At 42.6% G+C, this 20,000-nt stretch overlaps 1 protein-coding gene and 1 long non-coding RNA gene across 2 annotated transcripts in view; one reads left to right on the forward strand and one right to left on the reverse strand.

Annotated features, from left to right (window-relative positions):
* Positions 1-20,000, reverse strand: part of LOC310853503 — a 273,260-nt gene that overhangs the window by 87,390 nt on the left and 165,870 nt on the right. The window lies entirely within an intron of this gene.
* The window catches only part of rassf3 (Ras association domain family member 3), a 26,046-nt gene continuing 12,251 nt past the window's right edge, over positions 6,206-20,000 (forward strand). The window contains exon 1 of the mRNA XM_083757783.1: positions 6,206-7,008. Coding sequence (XP_083613909.1) covers positions 6,769-7,008 — 240 coding nt within the window. The 5' untranslated portion in view covers positions 6,206-6,768. The remainder of the gene's footprint in view (positions 7,009-20,000) is intronic.

The following is a 20,000-nucleotide window of genomic DNA, read 5'->3' on the forward strand; positions in this document are numbered from 1 at the left end:
GGCACCCATCGACTAACCTAATATACGGCAACCTTCCCTGTGTTTCTACACTAGTCCACCCATCGACTGATCTAATATACAGCAACCATCCCCGTGTTTCTTCACTAGTCCGATCCAGAAGAACACAGTTTTCCGGCCACTGCTACAGAGCTGACAATGAGGTTATAAACTTATATCTTCCATTCTTCTCTGGAGTCCTGCCTCAAAGCAGACCAGAGGTAGAAAACTGTCGTTCCCTGATGTCATCGCTATAGGGACACATGCATCAGTAGGCAGGAACTGGGGGTGGCAATGAAGGCATTGTGAAATCCATGATCTCGACCGCGGTCGAAAAAGTATGATGATAGGATGCCTCTCGGGCGTATCCCTAGGGAGGTCCTCGATGCACGTCCCACTGGGAGGAGACCCCGGGGCAGACCAAGGACCAGATGGATTATATCAGCACTGGGAGGAGACCCTGGGGCAGACCAAGGACCAGATGGATTATATCTTCACTGGGAGGAGACCCTGGGGCAGACCAAGGACCAGATGGATTATATCAGCACTGGGAGGAGACCCCGGGGCAGACCAAGGACCAGATGGATTATATCTCCACTGGGAGGAGACCCCGCTCACTGAGTGGCAAAAAACTACTTTCTGGCCTTGACAGCCCATTCATCCAAACAGAAAAGTCCTGTCTGCATTAAACAATGTTAAACTCACCAACATAGCAGCTGTACGAAAAGCTTGAATTATCCTCTTTCTATCTGCAAAGTTTTTGTTTCATAAAAATCCACCATACATTGACACGAAACAAGACAGGAACGCTCAAAAACGTCACAGCCGGTTTTTTAACAAGACAGGAACGCCCAAAAACATCACATCCGGTTTTTTACCCTGGGCAGAATTTTCTATGGCTGCCAATGCAACTTTTTCCAATCCTTAATCACATACGGACAAACATCCATGCCGATAATATCTAACTTGCGGAGGTAACGTGCCTTGTCCGCGGGCAACAGATCTTTCAACGTATGGCATTGCAAATACGTTTGATAATCGCTACTCTGCGCAATATTGTTTTGAAAATGCCGCAAATTGCATTGCAGTGAACGAGAGCAAATCACAAATCACAAATCTTACCCTGGGGGGTGGGCGGAGCCGCGGAGTCGCAGCTGACGCCCCTCCCTCCGCTCTGATGACGCGTTGTTATGTCAATGTATAGAAACGTTATGAGCTACTTTCTGTAGAGTTTGGATAAGTGCTTGTTTTCAATAACACAACATTTTGCTGCCTCCTGCATTATGTGACATTTAGAACCAGGTGGTACGTAGGACGGTGGAGTGATTTCCAACGAGCGCTTCCAAACTCCAACACTCCATGCTGCTCAATGTTTTGCCACTCAGTGAGGGGGGGGGGGGGGGGGGGGAACCTCCAAAGGCTTCACTAAGGCATGGAGACCCTTTATAGAATGCTTCAATATTCGTACCTGGATTAGACTGCTCGGTGTGACCCGGATACATAGCGGACTGTGGATTCCAGTAGTAACTCTCTCACAACTGGCTGTGACCCGTGATGATCATGTGACCTGTCACCTGTTTGTCCTGTTTGTCCTGTTTGTTTCTTTTGGGGGGGGGGGGGGGGGGGGGGGTGGGTGATGTGTCTCTGTGATGTTTTGTGATGTTTAAAAAGACAAAACAGAATGGTAACGGATTATACAAAAGAAAAAGAAAAGAAAATAAACAATACAAATAAAAATAAACAATAAACAATAAAAAACAATAATTGAACTCTCAGGAGTTAAAGATCTAACAAGGGTCCATTTGGTTACCAACTCTCCATCATTTAGCTGGGGGACCACCTGGAACCCCCTGAAGGACCACTGGTTGACATTAAATCCACTTTCTTTCTCATCCTGACGTCGTTGGTGTGAATATAAATGAAGTGTGGTAGATTCTCCGCGCTGATTGGACGGCTGTAGGCCAGGGGGGGGCGTGGTCTGACGGACTGTAATCTGGCCAGCCGGTAGAGAGCAGAGCAGGGTTGCCAGGTCTGCTTATTATAAGCTGCATTGGGCTTGTTTTTCTGTAAAGTTGCTTGTTTAATGGTAGTTTAAATGTTGCAATTTTAAATATTGATAGTTGCGCGTTGTGTTTTTTCATATTTGTGTTGTTAGAATGTTTAAAAAGAAAATCTTCCAAAATATTATATTTATTAATATTATATTTTATTTCAAATAATTGCCGTTGATGTATAATAGTTATATAGGGCATAAAGAAGTGGCCATTTTGTAATTCCACTGACCGATCCAGTGAGTGTACAGGTCTGGCCAAATATGGAGCGTGTCTTCAGTGTACAGGGTTTGATGAGGTCAGAATGTTCAAAATGTGTACAAAATCTATCGATTGAAGAAATGCTCACAATGTGTCGCGTTGCGACGCAAATGTACTTAAGTACAGCACTTAAGTAAAAGTACTTTAAGTTACTTTCCACCACTGCTTAAACTGGACCCTGAACTTCACCGGGAGCCAGTGCAAGGAGGCCAGGACAGGACAGGACTGGCGTGACGTGTTCTGGACCTGCTTAGGAGTCTGGATCAGTTGGAGGCGGTCCATCCATGGAGGTTCTGTTTAAACAGGTAAAAATTAGAGCTGGGACTCGATTAAAAAAATTAATCTAATTAATCAGAGGCTTTGCGATTAATTAATCTAGATTAATCGCATTTTAATCGCATATCAATATTCAACCCGAGAACAGCGAGGAACCTTTTTTTTAATGTTTTTTGGTATCCCAGTGAATCAATGAATAGTGACTACAGGATACCACTCATTTTCAACATTTTACTGTCATTAATATACCTGTTGTGGAAATAATAATAAAAAGTCACCCCATTCTGTGTTGCCTAGAACTGGAGGTCTGAAAAAAAATTAGTAACAGTAACAAGTACATCTCAGTGACATCACAAAGCTGTACTTACTTCATATTGTTACTAGAGCTGGGACTCGATTAAAAAAATTAATCTAATTAATCAGAGGCTTTGCGATTAATTAATCTAGATTAATCGCATTTTAATCGCATATCAATATTCAACCCGAGAACAGCGAGGAACCTTTTTTTTAATGTTTTTTGGTATCCCAGTGAATCAATGAATAGTGACTACAGGATACCACTAATTTTCAACATTTTACTGTCATTAATATACCTTTTGTGGAAATAATAATAAAAAGTCACCCCATTCTGTGTTGCCTAGAACTGGAGGTCTGAAAAAAAATTAGTAACAGTAACAAGTACATCTCAGTGACATCACAAAGCTGTACTTACTTCATATTGTTACTGTTTTTTGTCAGACCTCCAGTTCTAGGCAACACAAAATGGGGTGACTTTTTATTATTTCCAGTTTTCAGTACTATAGAAAAGCGCCCAGTGAGAAACGTTCCGCGTTGAAAAAAAAGGTGCGATTAATTTATCTGTAGTTAATCGCGATTAATTTTTCTGTAGTTAATTAATCTAAATTAATCGCAATTAGTCCCGGCCCTAATTGTTACTGTTTTTTGTCAGACCTCCAGTTCTAGGCAACACAAAATGGGGTGACTTTTTATTATTTCCAGTTTTCAGTACTATAGAAAAGCGCCCAGTGAGAAACGTTCCGCGTTGAAAAAAAAGGTGCGATTAATTTATCTGTAGTTAATCGCGATTAATTTTTCTGTAGTTAATTAATCTAAATTAATCGCAATTAGTCCCGGCCCTAGTAAAAATATTAAACAGTTGTCATGTCACGTGATATGACCGTCGATAATAGAGGGTATGCACGTGACGTGACATCATCGTACCTGGAAGTTATGCGGGAACGCCCACTGAGTGGCAAAAAACTACTTTCTGGCCTTGACAGCCCATTCATCCAAACAGAAAAGTCCTTTCTGATTGCATTAAACAATGTTAAACTCACCAACATTGCAGCTGTGAGTTTAACATTGCAAAGTTGAAAATCCACCATAGAAACGTTATGAACTACTTTCTGCCAAGAAATTCCCTGCATTTGATTATGTTTCTACAGAGTTTGGAAGTGCTTGTTTTCAAAAGCACAACATTGTGCTGCCTCCTGCATCATGTGACATTTAGAACCAGGTGGTACGCAGGACGGTGGAGTGATTTCCAACGAGCGCTTCCAAACTCCAACACTCCATGCTGCTCAATGTTTTGCCACTCAGTCTAGACTCTAGATCAGGGTTCCCCAATTAGCGCCCCCTTGTGGCCCCTGGAAGATATAAATGGCATTAAATGTGGGTCAGTAGCCTCTGCATGTAAAAATGGGGGTCCTTTTCAAATGGGGTCTTGCACTGAAAATAATTTTCAGGGCAAGACCTCGACCTCGCGCGTGTCGACTCGGCCCCCAGCCTAATATGGCCCTTGAGGAAAATGAATTGGGGAACCCTGCTCTAGATCATGAGTTCCCAACCACTGGTACTAGTTAGAGTTCTCATCGGGCCCGAAAATTAAGGCCCGGCCCTAAAATGTCGGGTCGGGTCGGGCCTGGTCGGGTACCACTAGTGGTACTTGAGCCCCCCCTCAGGTGGTACTCAGAGGAGGTAGTTGTTCTGACCAAGCAAATGGTTGAAATACAGTAAGCTCTCCAGCCGTGCTGAAATGAGCATGACCTAGCCGTAAGATTATAGAACGGATTAATCACATATCAAATATATCAGTTGTGCATCAGAGCAGCAGCAAAATTGTCTTAGGAATGGAACAAAAACAAAACAATTTAAATAATACATATATAACATTTTCCTCCTGGGTTAATAATAGCTGAATAGGATGGGGCTCCTGTATTTTAACATCAGTTATTATGGTGGTACTTGGAGTGCCAGATATTTTCTGTGGTTGTACTTTGTATAAAAAGGTTGAAAACCCCTGAGGGGGGGGGGGGGGGGGGGCGTGTGCTGATGGGAAAATCATGCATGTGCATAGTCTCTATTGTCTCCACCAGGCCGAAGGCATGGGGAGATAGGTTTCGCCCTCCGTTCGTCCGTCCGTCCGACCGTCCGTCCGTCCGTCCGTCCGTCCGTCCGTCTGTTAACAGCTAATCTCCGGCACTGTTAACCCGGTCGATGCCAAATGTTGCACACACACTCCCTGAATGCCAATGATGAACCTCTGTCCGAATCCTTTCCAGAACGGCCTGTTATAGCGCCACCAGGAGGCCGACTTTTGAAAAACTTTTTTTTTAAAATATTACTCCTCCAGATTCAGATTCAGATCTCTATAGTCATGTGTTCAAGACGGATCTGTCTGATATTTCATATTCCATCCTGATTGGCTAACATTGTCTTTCAAAGTTTGCAGGGTTGGCCAGCTGTTTTGTACAAAAAGCCTCAAATCATGAACGCAATTTACGTGAATTATTTCACAGACTTTCCTACTAGGCTGAGGATTATATCCCACCCTTTTAACATTGGCCTATTATTGCGCCACCAACAGGCAGAATTTAGCAAAACACATTTTTGGAACATTACATAATGCCTCAATGCCTCAAATCATCCAATTGCCATCCAAGGCATAAGAACAAATGGCACCCTTTTCTCATTGGCCTATTATAGCGCCACCAGGAGGCCACAACCTGAGCTGCCCTGGTGGAGACCTGTGCAGTTTGCTTCTTTTTTGGGCTTGTTTTCTTTCATGCAATTTACAATTTACAATTTAGGCATTTAGCAGACGCTCTTAATCCAGAGCGACTTACATTTAAGCAAGAACAAAAGCATGGGAATACATCACATAAAAGCATTTATCATGAAACATGCGTAAGCTAAGAAAGTAACAGTGGAATATCTATATAATGAAACTATACATACACTATACATATAAACTATACATATTTACTACTATGCTATACATATGTACTATGGCGTGCTATGACTATATACAATACAATTATAGTGCTGTCTACATAACATGCTATAAGTCTGTGTCAAATGCTATCTAAGCCAACAGAAATGCTATCTAAGGGGGTAGTGCTATGGGCCATGATGGAGTCTGAAAAGGTGGGTTTTCAGGCTACGGCGGAAGATTGGGAGTGATGCTGCAGTTCTGACTGCAATGGGAAGTGCATTCCACAGTTCCCATTTCAGTCAGAACTGCAGCATCACTCCCAATCTTCCGCCGTTGCTTGTTTCTGCAGCAAAGTCTGGCAACACCGGAGAGAGAGAGAGAGAGAGAGAGAGAGAGAGAGAGACAGGACAGCTCCAGCTCTTCTTCAAGTCTTCGGTGGTGTTTAAACTTTAACCTGGACTAAAAAGCGTCATTTCGTGATTTTCGTCACGTCTTCGACCAGCTGGACTTTATCTGAGCTTCTTCAACGAGCGGCGCCGGCGGGCGGGGTTCCGGAGTTTAATTAAACTACATTTAATTAGATTTAAACGACATTAAAGTCCAACCCGTCGCCATGTGGGAAGTACAGTAGAGAGAGAGAGACATAGAGACGCAGAGAGAGAGAGAGACATAGAGACAGAAAGAGAGAGACAGGAGGAAATACAACCAAACTGAAGAAAAACAAACATTTAAACGACTTTACGAGGATGTTGTTTTCATAATAATTCGTTTTTGTTTTCGTCTTAAACCGAGTTTTAATTTATAAACGTGTTTCTTAATTTCGTTCGTTCTTTATTTTTCCTTTTTTTTCTCCTTCACGGAATGTTTTGGACTTTGAATGGGACAGTCGTGATGACGTCACGCCGGGGGTGTGATTTTGGACCCTAAATAAGAAGTTTAATTGTTTGTTTTGGGTGTTGTTGTTTTTATATGGATCTTTCTGGGTGTAAATTAGACCATCAGGATGCCTGTAGGGGGTTGGACCCCTCCGGGTCTAAAGTGGACCCCTCCGGGGGGTGTAAAAAGGACCCCTCCGGGTGTAAATTGGACCTGCAGTGGGGCAGCAGTATGAGCAGCGGGTACAGCAGTCTGGAGGAAGACGGTGGTGAAGAGTTCTTCTTCACAGCCAGGACCTCTTTCTACAAGAACCCTGCAAGGAGACCCTCCAAGGTAACATTTACACCTTTATTTACCCCCCAAGGTAACATTTACACCTTTATTTACCCTCCAAGGTAACATTTACACCTTTATTTACCCCCCAAGGTAACATTTACACCTTTATTTACCCCCCAAGGTAACATTTACACCTTTATTTACCCTCCAAGGTAACATTTACACCTTTATTTACCCTCCAAGGTAACATTTACACCTTTATTTACCCCCCAAGGTAACATTTACACCTTTATTTACCCTCCAAGGTAACATTTACACCTTTATTTACCCCCCAAGGTAACATTTACACCCTTTATTTACCCTCCAAGGTAACATTTACACCTTTATTTACCCTCCAAGGTAACATTTACACCTTTATTTACCCTCCAAGGTAACATTTACACCCTTTATTTAGCCTCCAAGGTAACATTTACACCTTTATTTACCCTCCAAGGTAACATTTACACCTTTATTTACCCTCCAAGGTAACATTTACACCTTTATTTACCCTCCAAGGTAACATTTACACCTTTATTTACCTAAAACCTCCAAGGTAACATTTACACCTTTATTTACCTAAAACCCTCCAACAAGGTGAAATAAAGACCTTCTACACCTTTATTTACCTGTAACCAGAAATGCCATTAAATGGGGGGTCCGTAGACTTCACTAATGCATGTCAAACTGGGGGTCCTCGAAATGAAACGGGTAAAAATCTTCTCTTATGGGGGTCCCTGGCACATCTCTTCAAATGGGGGTCCCTGGCATGTCTCTTCAAATGGGGGTCCCTGGCATATCTCTTCAAATGGGGGTCCCTGGCATGTCTCTTCAAATGGGGTCCCTGGCATGTCTCTTCAAATGGGGGTCCCTGGCATATCTCTTCAAATGGGGGTCCCTGGCATGTCTCTTCAAATGGGGGTCCCTGGCATATCTCTTCAAATGGGGGTCCCTGGCATATCTCTTCAAATGGGGGTCCCTGGCATATCTCTTCAAATGGGGGTCCCTGGCATGTCTCTTCAAACGGGGGTCCCTGGCATGTCTCTTCAAACGGGGGTCCCTGGCATATCTCTTCAAATGGGGGTCCCTGGCATATCTCTTCAAATGGGGGTCCCTGGCATATCTCTTCAAATGGGGGTCCCTGGCATATCTCTTCAAATGGCGGTCCCTGGCACATCTCTTCAAATGGGGGTCCCTGGCACATCTCTTCAAATGGGGGTCCCTGGCACATCTCTTCAAATGGGGGTCCCTGGCATATCTCTTCAAATGGGGGTCCCTGGCACATCTCTTCAAATGGGGGTCCCTGGCATGTCTCTTCAAACGGGGGTACGTGGGGCTAATTGGAGTCAATGTGGGGGTCCTTGACATGAAGAAGTGAACCACTGCTCTGGATGCAGAGGATCCAACTAGGGATGATCATCAGGTGTTTTGGGACCGATCACCGATCGTTTTTCTCATGATCGTCCGATACCGATGTACGGGTCGATACCGATGTACGGGTCGATACCGATGTACGGGTCCATTTGGTCTCACTTCAACTCTCCACCCTTTACCCCCCCCCCCCCCCCCCCCCAACACACCCCCAACCCCCACGAGTCCCATCCACGGGAAAACAGAACTGGAAACATGAATATTTTTCCATAGATTATTTTGAAAAGTATGAATTGAAATTCCATACTTGCGTAATGCGTAGGAACACTGACGGTACATACAATACATGCACATTATGTCAAAAATTACAATTAGACACACACACACACACACACACACACACACACACGCACACAACTGACGCACGTGCACACAGTCAGCATAGTGTAACAAAAGCTACTGTATCCTCCTTCCTCTGCACAAGTTTCCCACATTCTTCCACAATGTGCATTAGTTGTGTGTGTGTGTGTGTGTGTGTGTGTGTGTTGTGTGTGTGTGTGTGTGTGTGTGTGTTGTGTGTGTGTGTGGTGTGTGTGTGTGTGTGTGTGTGTGTGTGGTGTGTGTGTGTGTGTGTGTGTGTGTGTGTGTGTGTGTGTGTGTGTGTGTGTGTGTGTGTGTGTGTGTGTGCGCGCGCGAGTGCGTGTGTGTGTCTGCGTGCGTGTGAAATTCTCACACATTGTGTCTTCACTGGGTCAACAGGGACCCCCTGGGGGGTCAGTGTGACAAGTAGGGTGACCAGATTCAAAGTGTTCATTTGAGGGACAGACGTATGGCTTGTTGTGTGGGACAGGGGGGGGACCAGGGGGGACGGGGTTACAACCTAATAGGACTACTTAACCCATTTTGGGTGGGAAGTTGGGAACCCCTTTTTGGTGTTAGCATCATGTTGTGCTTTAGCTATTGAAAAATAGCAGATCTACAAGCTCATAGCGAGCCACCGAGTGGCGCGCTACGAGCTTGTAGGTCTGCTATTTTTGAAAAATCATGAAATGTGCCTGTAATTTGGAATATATTTTCAGAACGAACTTTTTTAACTAAAATCTTTGCTTCTGGAGGGTCCCTGGAACAACATATTTTCAGATGGGGGTCTCGGAGGCCAATTACAGATCATTTTTGGGGTCCTTGACATGAAATATTGAGTGATACAGGCCTATAAACATTATTATGTTATTAGGTTATTTCAGAAAACTGTCAGGATTTAGAAGACATTATTTTCAGGCCTAAATGGGTTAAGATGCTATTAAAGGAGAATTTCAGACGCTTTCTTACCTGTATTTGTAGTTGTTACGTCCCCACCAAAGAGGTCCACGTGTTATTTGTAGTTGTTACGTCCCCACCAAAGAGGTCCAGGTGTTATTTGTAGTTATGTCCCCACCAAAGAGGTCCAGGTGTTATTTGTAGTTGTTACGTCCCCACCAAAGAGGTCCAGGTGTTATTTGTAGTTGTTACGTCCCCACCAAAGAGGTCCAGGTGTTATTTGTAGTTGTTACGTCCCCACCAAAGAGGTCCAGTTGTTATTTGTACTTATTTCCATCGAAATAAGTAGCAAAGTGTGCCGCTTGGGATACTATTTACATTATGAAGAGAGGATATATACATTTTTTTTTTATATTTGAGCGATGGAAATAAGCTAATAATTAGCACAAGCATCTTGTATTGTCAATGTGTGAGACAGACAGGGTCTCAATGTGGGACAGACAGACAGACAGACAGACAGGGTCTCAATGTGGGACAGACAGACAGACAGGGTCTCAATGTGGGACAGACAGACAGACAGACAGACAGACAGGGTCTCAATGTGACAACAGTCCCCAGACACACGGATTAGCCCTTTAATCTGTGATGTCACCGTGGTCATGTGGCTGTCTTTCTGCCTGCCAATCAGACGACTGTCTGAAAGACAGACAACAATTGACAGTAGCAGAGAACTCGTCTCATTGTCTATGTACAGTATAATCACACACACACACACACACACACACACACACACACACACACACACACACACACACACACACACACACACACACACACACACGGTGAAGAATAGTGCCACTGTTCAGTGTCATTTCGCTGCTCAGTGCATCTCTCTCTCTCTCTCTCTCTCTCTCTCTCTCTCTCTCTCTCTCTCTCTCACGTGAAGCCTCTAGTCTGGGGTAATCCCCTGCCCCCCCCCTCCCCACACACACACACCCACACCCACAAATACCAGCTGTTGACGTGACACACATTGCATTCAGTAACTGTTGCTCCAGTAATGGACTTCATCTGTTGATTAATATTATTGCTATAAGAATGAATTATGATTAATTGAGTTAAAAAAACATAATATGGTCTGTTCCTAATTTAATAAGGCCTATAGAATCAAGCACGCACACACAGAGGCACGCACGCACAGAGGCACCCACGCACGCACACACAGTACTACTAGGCATTACCCTACAAGAAGAACGGTGCCACTGTCATACACAAACCAAGTTACGTGTGTGTGTGTGTGTGTGTGTGTGTGTGTGTGTGTGTGTGTGTTGAAAGTCCCTGAAAGATGACACTACAGTGTCGTCTTTCTTTCCTTCTCACACGCGAGTTTCATTTGAGCGTCACCGAGTAGAGCATGAGATGTACTCTGTGTGTGTGTGTGTGTGTGTAGAGAGTGTGATGTACTGTATATATAGCGATATGCTGTGAACGTGTGTGTGAGACTGTGACCGTAGCGAGCGAGACAGCCTGGCGTAGCGATACTCGTAGTCATATTAGCATCACTGCGTCGTCTGGATACTCTGCCTGGGGCAATACTAACTAACTATGCATTGCAAAGGCAGATGGAAGTGCAGTAAATATGATGCCACAGTGTTCACACAACGTCCACAATGAGGAAACATCTCCAAACTCAATACACCAGATTCATCTAGGCACGATGGAGCATTACACTGGTTTACGACAGGGTCCCCCATGTTCAATTAATCAAGTCACATGGTAATATGACTGACTTGTACACTCCCATGACTAATTGATTTATGGTGCAATGTTCACGCGCGCGCACACACACACACACAGAGTACAGTAACAGTACAGTATGCTAGTGGGGGGTGCTACCAGCAGGTAGGCAAGATTAGTCATGCCTTCGTGTGTGTGTGTGTGTGTGTGTGTGTGTGTGTGTGTGTGTGTGTGTGTGTGTGCGCGTGTGCGTCATGTGATCTAGAGGTGTGTGTGTGTTTAAGGTCTTCTCCCAGTCGGCCTTTCATCTGTTTATGTTCACAACGAACAGACCTGTGTGTGTGTCATTATAACCACTTCAGTAACCCTATAAGAGGCTGCAGCACGTTGGCAGTTTGGCAAAGACTACATCTTGTGAGCTTGTTGTTTCCTTCTAGAAGACCATTCTATTGAGGTGGTCAACCATGGTGTACATGAAATGAAGACCAAAATAAAACATTGAAGGTGAAGTGAAGTGACAAAGTAAATAGAATGGGATTCAAAAGGCTCTGAATCACCAGAGCTGTCCTGACTGGGTTCATAAAACCTTTCATTTCCTACTGTTGACTTCTGTACCGCGGTTCTGACACCCTGCCAGGGCGATTTACCGTAAACTATCATACACCACACACACGCACGCACGTGCACACACACACACACACACACACACACACACACACACACACACACACACACACACACAATACACACACACACATGAAAAGCACAGCACAGCTTGGCATGAGCCGGACTGGAAAAGCGTATCATGAAATAGCTCTATGGAATGCAAGACACCAGAATAGAATAAACCATTATAAGGCAAAATGTTCTAAATGTGACGGCAATCTAGAGGGTTTTCATGATGCTGAATCCATTCTATCTATCTAGAGGGTTTTCATGATGCTGAATCCATTCTATCTAGAGGGTTTTCATGATGCTGAATCCATTCTATCTATCTAGAGGGTTTTCATGATGCTGAATCCATTCTATCTATCTAGAGGGTTTTCATGATGCTGAATCCATTCTATCTATCTAGAGGGTTTTCATGATGCTGAATCCATTCTATCTAGAGGGTTTTCATGATGCTGAATCCATTCTATCTATCTAGAGGGTTTTCATGATGCTGAATCCATTCTATCTATCTAGAGGGTTTTCATGATGCTGAATCTATTCTATCTAGAGGGTTTTCATGATGCTGAATCCATTCTATCTAGAGGGTTTTCATGATGCTGAATCCATTCTATCTATCTAGAGGGTTTTCATGATGCTGAATCCATTCTATCTAGAGGGTTTTCATGATGCTGAATCCATTCTATCTAGAGGGTTTTCATGATGCTGAATCCATTCTATCTAGAGGGTTTTCATGATGCTGAATCCATTCTATCTATCTAGAGGGTTTTCATGATGCTGAATCCATTCTATCTAGAGGGTTTTCATGATGCTGAATCCATTCTATCTAGAGGGTTTTCATGATGCTGAATCCATTCTATCTAGAGGGTTTTCATGATGCTGAATCTATTCTATCTAGAGGGTTTTCATGATGCTGAATCCATTCTATCTAGAGGGATTTCATGATGCTGAATCCATTCTATCTAGAGGGTTTTCATGATGCTGAATCCATTCTGTCTAGAGGGTTTTCATGATGCTGAATCCATTCTGTCTAGAGGGTTTTCATGATGCTGAATCCATTATATCTAGAGGGTTTTCATGATGCTGAATCCATTCTATCTAGAGGGTTTTCATGATGCTGAATCCATTCTGTCTAGAGGGTTTTCATGATGCTGAATCCATTCTGTCTAGAGGGTTTTCATGATGCTGAATCCATTCTATCTAGAGGGTTTTCATGATGCTGAATCCATTCTATCTAGAGGGTTTTCATGATGCTGAATCCATTCTATCTAGAGGGTTTTCATGATGCTGAATCCATTCTATCTATCTAGAGGGTTTTCATGATGCTGAATCCATTCTATCTAGAGGGTTTTCATGATGCTGAATCCATTCTATCTAGAGGGTTTTCATGATGCTGAATCCATTATATCTAGAGGGTTTTCATGATGCTGAATCCATTCTGTCTAGAGGGTTTTCATGATGCTGAATCCATTCTATCTATCTAGAGGGTTTTCATGATGCTGAATCCATTCTATCTATCTAGAGGGTTTTCATGATGCTGAATCCATTCTATCTAGAGGGTTTTCATGATGCTGAATCCATTCTGTCTAGAGGGTTTTCATGATGCTGAATCCATTCTATCTATCTAGAGGGTTTTCATGATGCTGAATCCATTCTATCTAGAGGGTTTTCATGATGCTGAATCCATTCTATCTAGAGGGTTTTCATGATGCTGAATCCATTCTATCTAGAGGGTTTTCATGATGCTGAATCTATTCTATCTAGAGGGTTTTCATGATGCTGAATCCATTCTATCTAGAGGGTTTTCATGATGCTGAATCCATTCTATCTAGAGGGTTTTCATGATGCTGAATCCATTCTATCTAGAGGGTTTTCATGATGCTGAATCCATTCTATCTAGAGGGTTTTCATGATGCTGAATCCATTCTATCTATCTAGAGGGTTTTCATGATGCTGAATCCATTCTATCTAGAGGGTTTTCATGATGCTGAATCCATTCTATCTAGAGGGTTTTCATGATGCTGAATCCATTCTATCTATCTAGAGGGTTTTCATGATGCTGAATCCATTCTATCTAGAGGGTTTTCATGATGCTGAATCCATTCTGTCTAGAGGGTTTTCATGATGCTGAATCCATTCTATCTATCTAGAGGGTTTTCATGATGCTGAATCCATTCTATCTAGAGGGTTTTCATGATGCTGAATCCATTCTATCTATCTAGAGGGTTTTCATGATGCTGAATCCATTCTATCTAGAGGGTTTTCATGATGCTGAATCCATTCTATCTAGATGGTTTTCATGATGCTGAATCCATTCTATCTATCTAGAGGGTTTTCATGATGCTGAATCCATTCTATCTAGAGGGATTTCATGATGCTGAATCCATTCTATCTAGAGGGTTTTCATGATGCTGAATCCATTCTATCTATCTAGAGGGTTTTCATGATGCTGAATCCATTCTATCTAGAGGGTTTTCATGATGCTGAATCCATTCTATCTATCTAGAGGGTTTTCATGATGCTGAATCCATTCTATCTAGAGGGTTTTCATGATGCTGAATCCATTCTATCTAGAGGGTTTTCATGATGCTGAATCCATTCTATCTAGAGGGTTTTCATGATGCTGAATCCATTCTATCTAGAGGGTTTTCATGATGCTGAATCCATTCTATCTAGAGGGTTTTCATGATGCTGAATCCATTCTATCTATCTAGAGGGTTTTCATGATGCTGAATCCATTCTATCTATCTAGAGGGTTTTCATGATGCTGAATCCATTCTATCTAGAGGGTTTTCATGATGCTGAATCCATTCTATCTAGAGGGTTTTCATGATGCTGAATCCATTCTATCTAGAGGGTTTTCATGATGCTGAATCCATTCTATCTAGAGGGTTTTCATGATGCTGAATCCATTCTATCTAGAGGGTTTTCATGATGCTGAATCCATTCTATCTAGAGGGTTTTCATGATGCTGAATCCATTCTATCTAGAGGGTTTTCATGATGCTGAATCCATTCTATCTAGAGGGATTTCATGATGCTGAATCCATTCTATCTAGAGGGTTTTCATGATGCTGAATCCATTCTATCTAGAGGGTTTTCATGATGCTGAATCCATTCTATCTAGAGGGTTTTCATGATGCTGAATCCATTCTATCTATCTAGAGGGTTTTCATGATGCTGAATCCATTCTATCTAGAGGGTTTTCATGATGCTGAATCCATTCTATCTATCTAGAGGGTTTTCATGATGCTGAATCCATTCTATCTAGAGGGTTTTCATGATGCTGAATCCATTCTATCTAGAGGGTTTTCATGATGCTGAATCCATTCTATCTAGAGGGTTTTCATGATGCGAATCCATTCTGTCTAGAGGGTTTTCATGATGCTGAATCCATTCTATCTAGAGGGTTTTCATGATGCTGAATCCATTCTATCTAGAGGGTTTTCATGATGCTGAATCCATTCTATCTAGAGGGTTTTCATGATGCTGAATCCATTCTATCAATCTAGAGGGTTTTCATGATGCTGAATCCATTCTATCTAGAGGGTTTTCATGATGCTGAATCCATTCTATCTAGAGGGTTTTCATGATGCTGAATCCATTCTATCTAGAGGGTTTTCATGATGCTGAATCCATTCTATCAATCTAGAGGGTTTTCATGATGCTGAATCCATTCTATCTAGAGGGTTTTCATGATGCTGAATCCATTCTATCTAGAGGGTTTTCATGATGCTGAATCCATTCTATCTAGAGGGTTTTCATGATGCTGAATCCATTCTATCTATCTAGAGGGTTTTCATGATGCTGAATCCATTCTATCTAGAGGGTTTTCATGATGCTGAATCCATTCTATCTAGAGGGTTTTCATGATGCTGAATCTATTCTATCTAGAGGGTTTTCATGATGCTGAATCCATTCTATCTAGAGGGTTTTCATGATGCTGAATCCATTCTATCTATCTAGAGGGATTTCATGATGCTGAATCCATTCTATCTAGAGGGTTTTCATGATGCTGAATCCATTCTATCTAGAGGGTTTTCATGATGCTGAATCCATTCTATCTAGAGGGTTTTCATGATGCTGAATCCATTCTATCTATCTAGAGGGTTTTCATGATGCTGAATCCATTCTATCTAGAGGGGTTTCATGATGCTGAATCCATTCTATCTAGAGGGTTTTCATGATGCTGAATCCATTCTATTTAGAGGGTTTTCATGATGCTGAATCCATTCTATCTAGAGGGTTTTCATGATGCTGAATCCATTCTATCTGGAGGGTTTTCATGATGCTGAATCCATTCTATCTAGAGGGTTTTCATGATGCTGAATCCATTCTATCTAGAGGGTTTTCATGATGCTGAATCCATTCTATCTATCTAGAGGGTTTTCATGATGCTGAATCCATTCTATCTAGAGGGTTTTCATGATGCTGAATCCATTCTATCTATCTAGAGGGTTTTCATGATGCTGAATCTATTCTATCTAGAGGGTTTTCATGATGCTGAATCCATTCTATCTAGAGGGTTTTCATGATGCTGAATCCATTCTATCTAGAGGGTTTTCATGATGCTGAATCCATTCTATCTAGAGGGTTTTCATGATGCTGAATCCATTGGATTAGTAGCTTGGAATGGATTAGTAGTAATAGCCGTCATCACAAATGTGATGAGGTCAGCAGCACATGTGGGCAAGTGGATATGGCCGAATTTGGCACAAAGTGTTTTTCGTGCAAAACTAATGTTTGGAATGGATTCAGAATCATGAAAACCCCCTAGTTTGACCAATAAACTAAACTAAACGAGATATAGATAGAGTAGATAGGTTAGTTTTGGATACAGATTTCAGATGTTACACTTTATCTCTGTTGCTCTGTGTATGCGTAACACACTGTGTGTGTGTGTGTGTGTGTGTGTGTGTGTGTGTGTGTGTGTGTGTGTGTGTGGTAATAGGAATATTGACTTCCTCATGTTTGAGTTTCAGTAGCGTTTCAGTTCTGTGGAAAACGGAACACACACACACGTCACGTGCGCACACACACGTGCACGCACACACACACACGTGCACACACACACACACGCACCTTGACCCTGTGTTGACAACGTGGGAGGAAAGCAAAGAAGGTGTGTCCCTTCCTCTCTCTCTCTCTTGTTCTTTATGTCTCTCTATCACACACACACACACACACACACACGCACACACACACACACACACACACACACACACACACGTGTGTCCATTAGTAAAGGAATGCTGGTGAGGAAAATGAGGGAAGGTGTGGCTGGTTCACCACTTCCTGTATGAACCAAACAGGAAGTAGCATGGGTGGGGGGGGGGGGGGTGGAAAGACAAGGAGTGGTTTTGATTGGTCGGTTCGTTGTGAAAAGGCTCCGAATCATCATGAATCCATTAGACGATGTTTCATCTCTAAAATATAATACCAACATCTACAAAGTGATGCACTTTAACCCACCTGAGAAAATATTCCACAAATGTCTTCTAACCCATTCTGACCTGAGATCAGATTCATACGAGGTTTCCACTGGACACACGCTGGTCTGATTAACCCATTCTGACCCGAGATCAGATTCTAAAAATGTCAGTCGTTCTTCGATTTTTTTCAAAAATAGCAGACCTACAAGCTCGTATTTAAAAATAGCAGATCTACAAGCTCATATCGCGCCACCGAGTGGCGCGATATGAGCTTGTAGATCTGCTATTTTTAAATAGCTAAAGCATAACATGATGCTGACACCAAAATGGGTGCCCGTTCAGAATGGGCTAAATCCTGACAGTTTTCTGAAAAACCTTTCTACTGTATGTCATTGGTTCTCAAACATTTTCATGTGAAGGACCCCCATAAATTATATGTAAATTGGCCGCCGACCCCCATCTGAAAACATGTTGTTCCAGGGAACCCCTCCCAGAAGCAAAGATTTTAGTTAAAAACGTTCCCTCTGAAAGAATATATATTCAAAGATTTGAGCCACACTCGGTGCCGCGCTGTGAGTTTGTAGATCTGCTATTTTTCAATGGCTAAAATATAACATAATGCTTAAAACACCAAAAGGGGTTCCCACTTCCCGCCCAAGAATGGGTTATTAAGGGATTCACTTTTTTTTTTAAGTTAAAAACCTTTGGTCATTTTATCGTCACACGTGTGTGTGTGTGTGTGTGTGTGTGTGTGTGCGCCTGTGTGTGTGTGTGCCTGTGTGTTCAGTTTCAGATGTAGGTCAAGGTGAGCGTGATATGGCTAAAGTCACTTTGTTTGGTCTACACACAAACGTGCGCGTGCGCACATACACGTGATGATGTCATTGGTTTACAGACAAGCGGGGGTGCGTGAATGTGCTTCACAAAGATAACAGTGCCTCAGGTGTGTGTGTGCGCGCGCACATGCACACACGCACACACACACACACACACACACACACACACACACACACACACACACACACACACACACACACACACACGCATTCATGATTCATGGCCGAGGCCTGCTCCTCTCTCTCTCTCTCGCTCTCTCTCTCTCTCTCTCTCTCTCTCTCTCTCTCTGTAAACAGAGCTGTGTTATATTAACCCTTTGAGTAACAGTATCTTGTGAAACTATCTCTGTCAGAGATATTAGTTATACATCCATATAGGAGACGTTAGTTTATAATACTGAAAGTTGACAGCAGTATTTCAGTGTTCTTGCATTCACAAACATTTGCGACAAGAAGTAGCAGCGATTTATTCAAATGTAATTGAATTAAAGTCAGTGTCTCTGTTCATGTAACAGTATTTCTATGAGGTAATTTGCTGTAAGCAGTTTAGAGTATATAAACTGTGTAAACACAATGGTTTGTATTCCTTAAGGTGATTGTATTCCATTTGACATCCTTCCCCTGTCACAGCAGCTCACAGATCTCGCTGCTGTGTTTACACATTGTTGTACTCCACCCCCCCCCCCTCTCTCTCTCTATCTCTGTGTCTCTCTCTAAATAGGGACATGACATCATGGCTTCTGTTTGTTTACATGGTCACGCGTTGCGTCCTCCTAGGGCTGTTATTGGTTGGTGGAACTTGTAAAGACTTGTCTTCTGGTGGTTTCTGAGGGGCCGTATCCACAAACTTTGTCCTACACAAACATTAAATTCCCATTGTCAACGAATGGAGATATTATTTACGTCATAGGTTTATGATGTTTGGCATGGTGTTCGGTGCAGTATGGGCATAAGGTTTTTGATTTTTGGCATGGTGTTTGCAAACTAATTTGGCTCGCCCCCCCTAGTGGTCTGTTTGCAATGAAACCATAGGCATTTTAATCTCCCGGACTAGATTTAGTCACCATAGCTTAGTTTCCATTTACTTTCCATTTTGTTTTAGTCAGTGAAAAAAGGTAGTCGACGAACATTTTTCGTCATAGTTTTAGTCGACAAAATGGCTTCCTAATGTATGAAGCAGGAATTGGAGTCTATGGGCCCGTAGAGTACATGATCTACCTGACCGGGCTGTTTTCTGACCCCTCAATGTCCTAACTCTGTACTGTACTGTACTGTACTGTACTGTACTGTACTGTACTGTACTGTACTGTACTGTACTGTACTGTACTGTACTGTACTGTACTGTACTGGCTCAGCTCAGCTCACACGGTTCGTCTCCATATTTTTGCAAATGAAATGTTTTTTGGGTTTTTTTTACATTTTGAACTGTGGCTATTTAGGAAAACGGCAAGGTTACACACACACACACACACACACACACACACACACACACACACACACACACACACACACACACACACACACACACACACACACACACACCGTGGTGATCTACGACTCTGACTGGAACCCCCACAACGACATCCAGGTACACACACACACACACACACACACACACACACACACACACACACACACACACACACACACACACACACACACACACACACAGACACACACACACACACACACACACACAGACACACACACAC

Source organism: Protomyctophum parallelum, assembly GCF_964188405.1.
Source record: "Protomyctophum parallelum genome assembly, chromosome: 22".
NCBI classification, from domain to species: domain Eukaryota; kingdom Metazoa; phylum Chordata; class Actinopteri; order Myctophiformes; family Myctophidae; genus Protomyctophum; species Protomyctophum parallelum.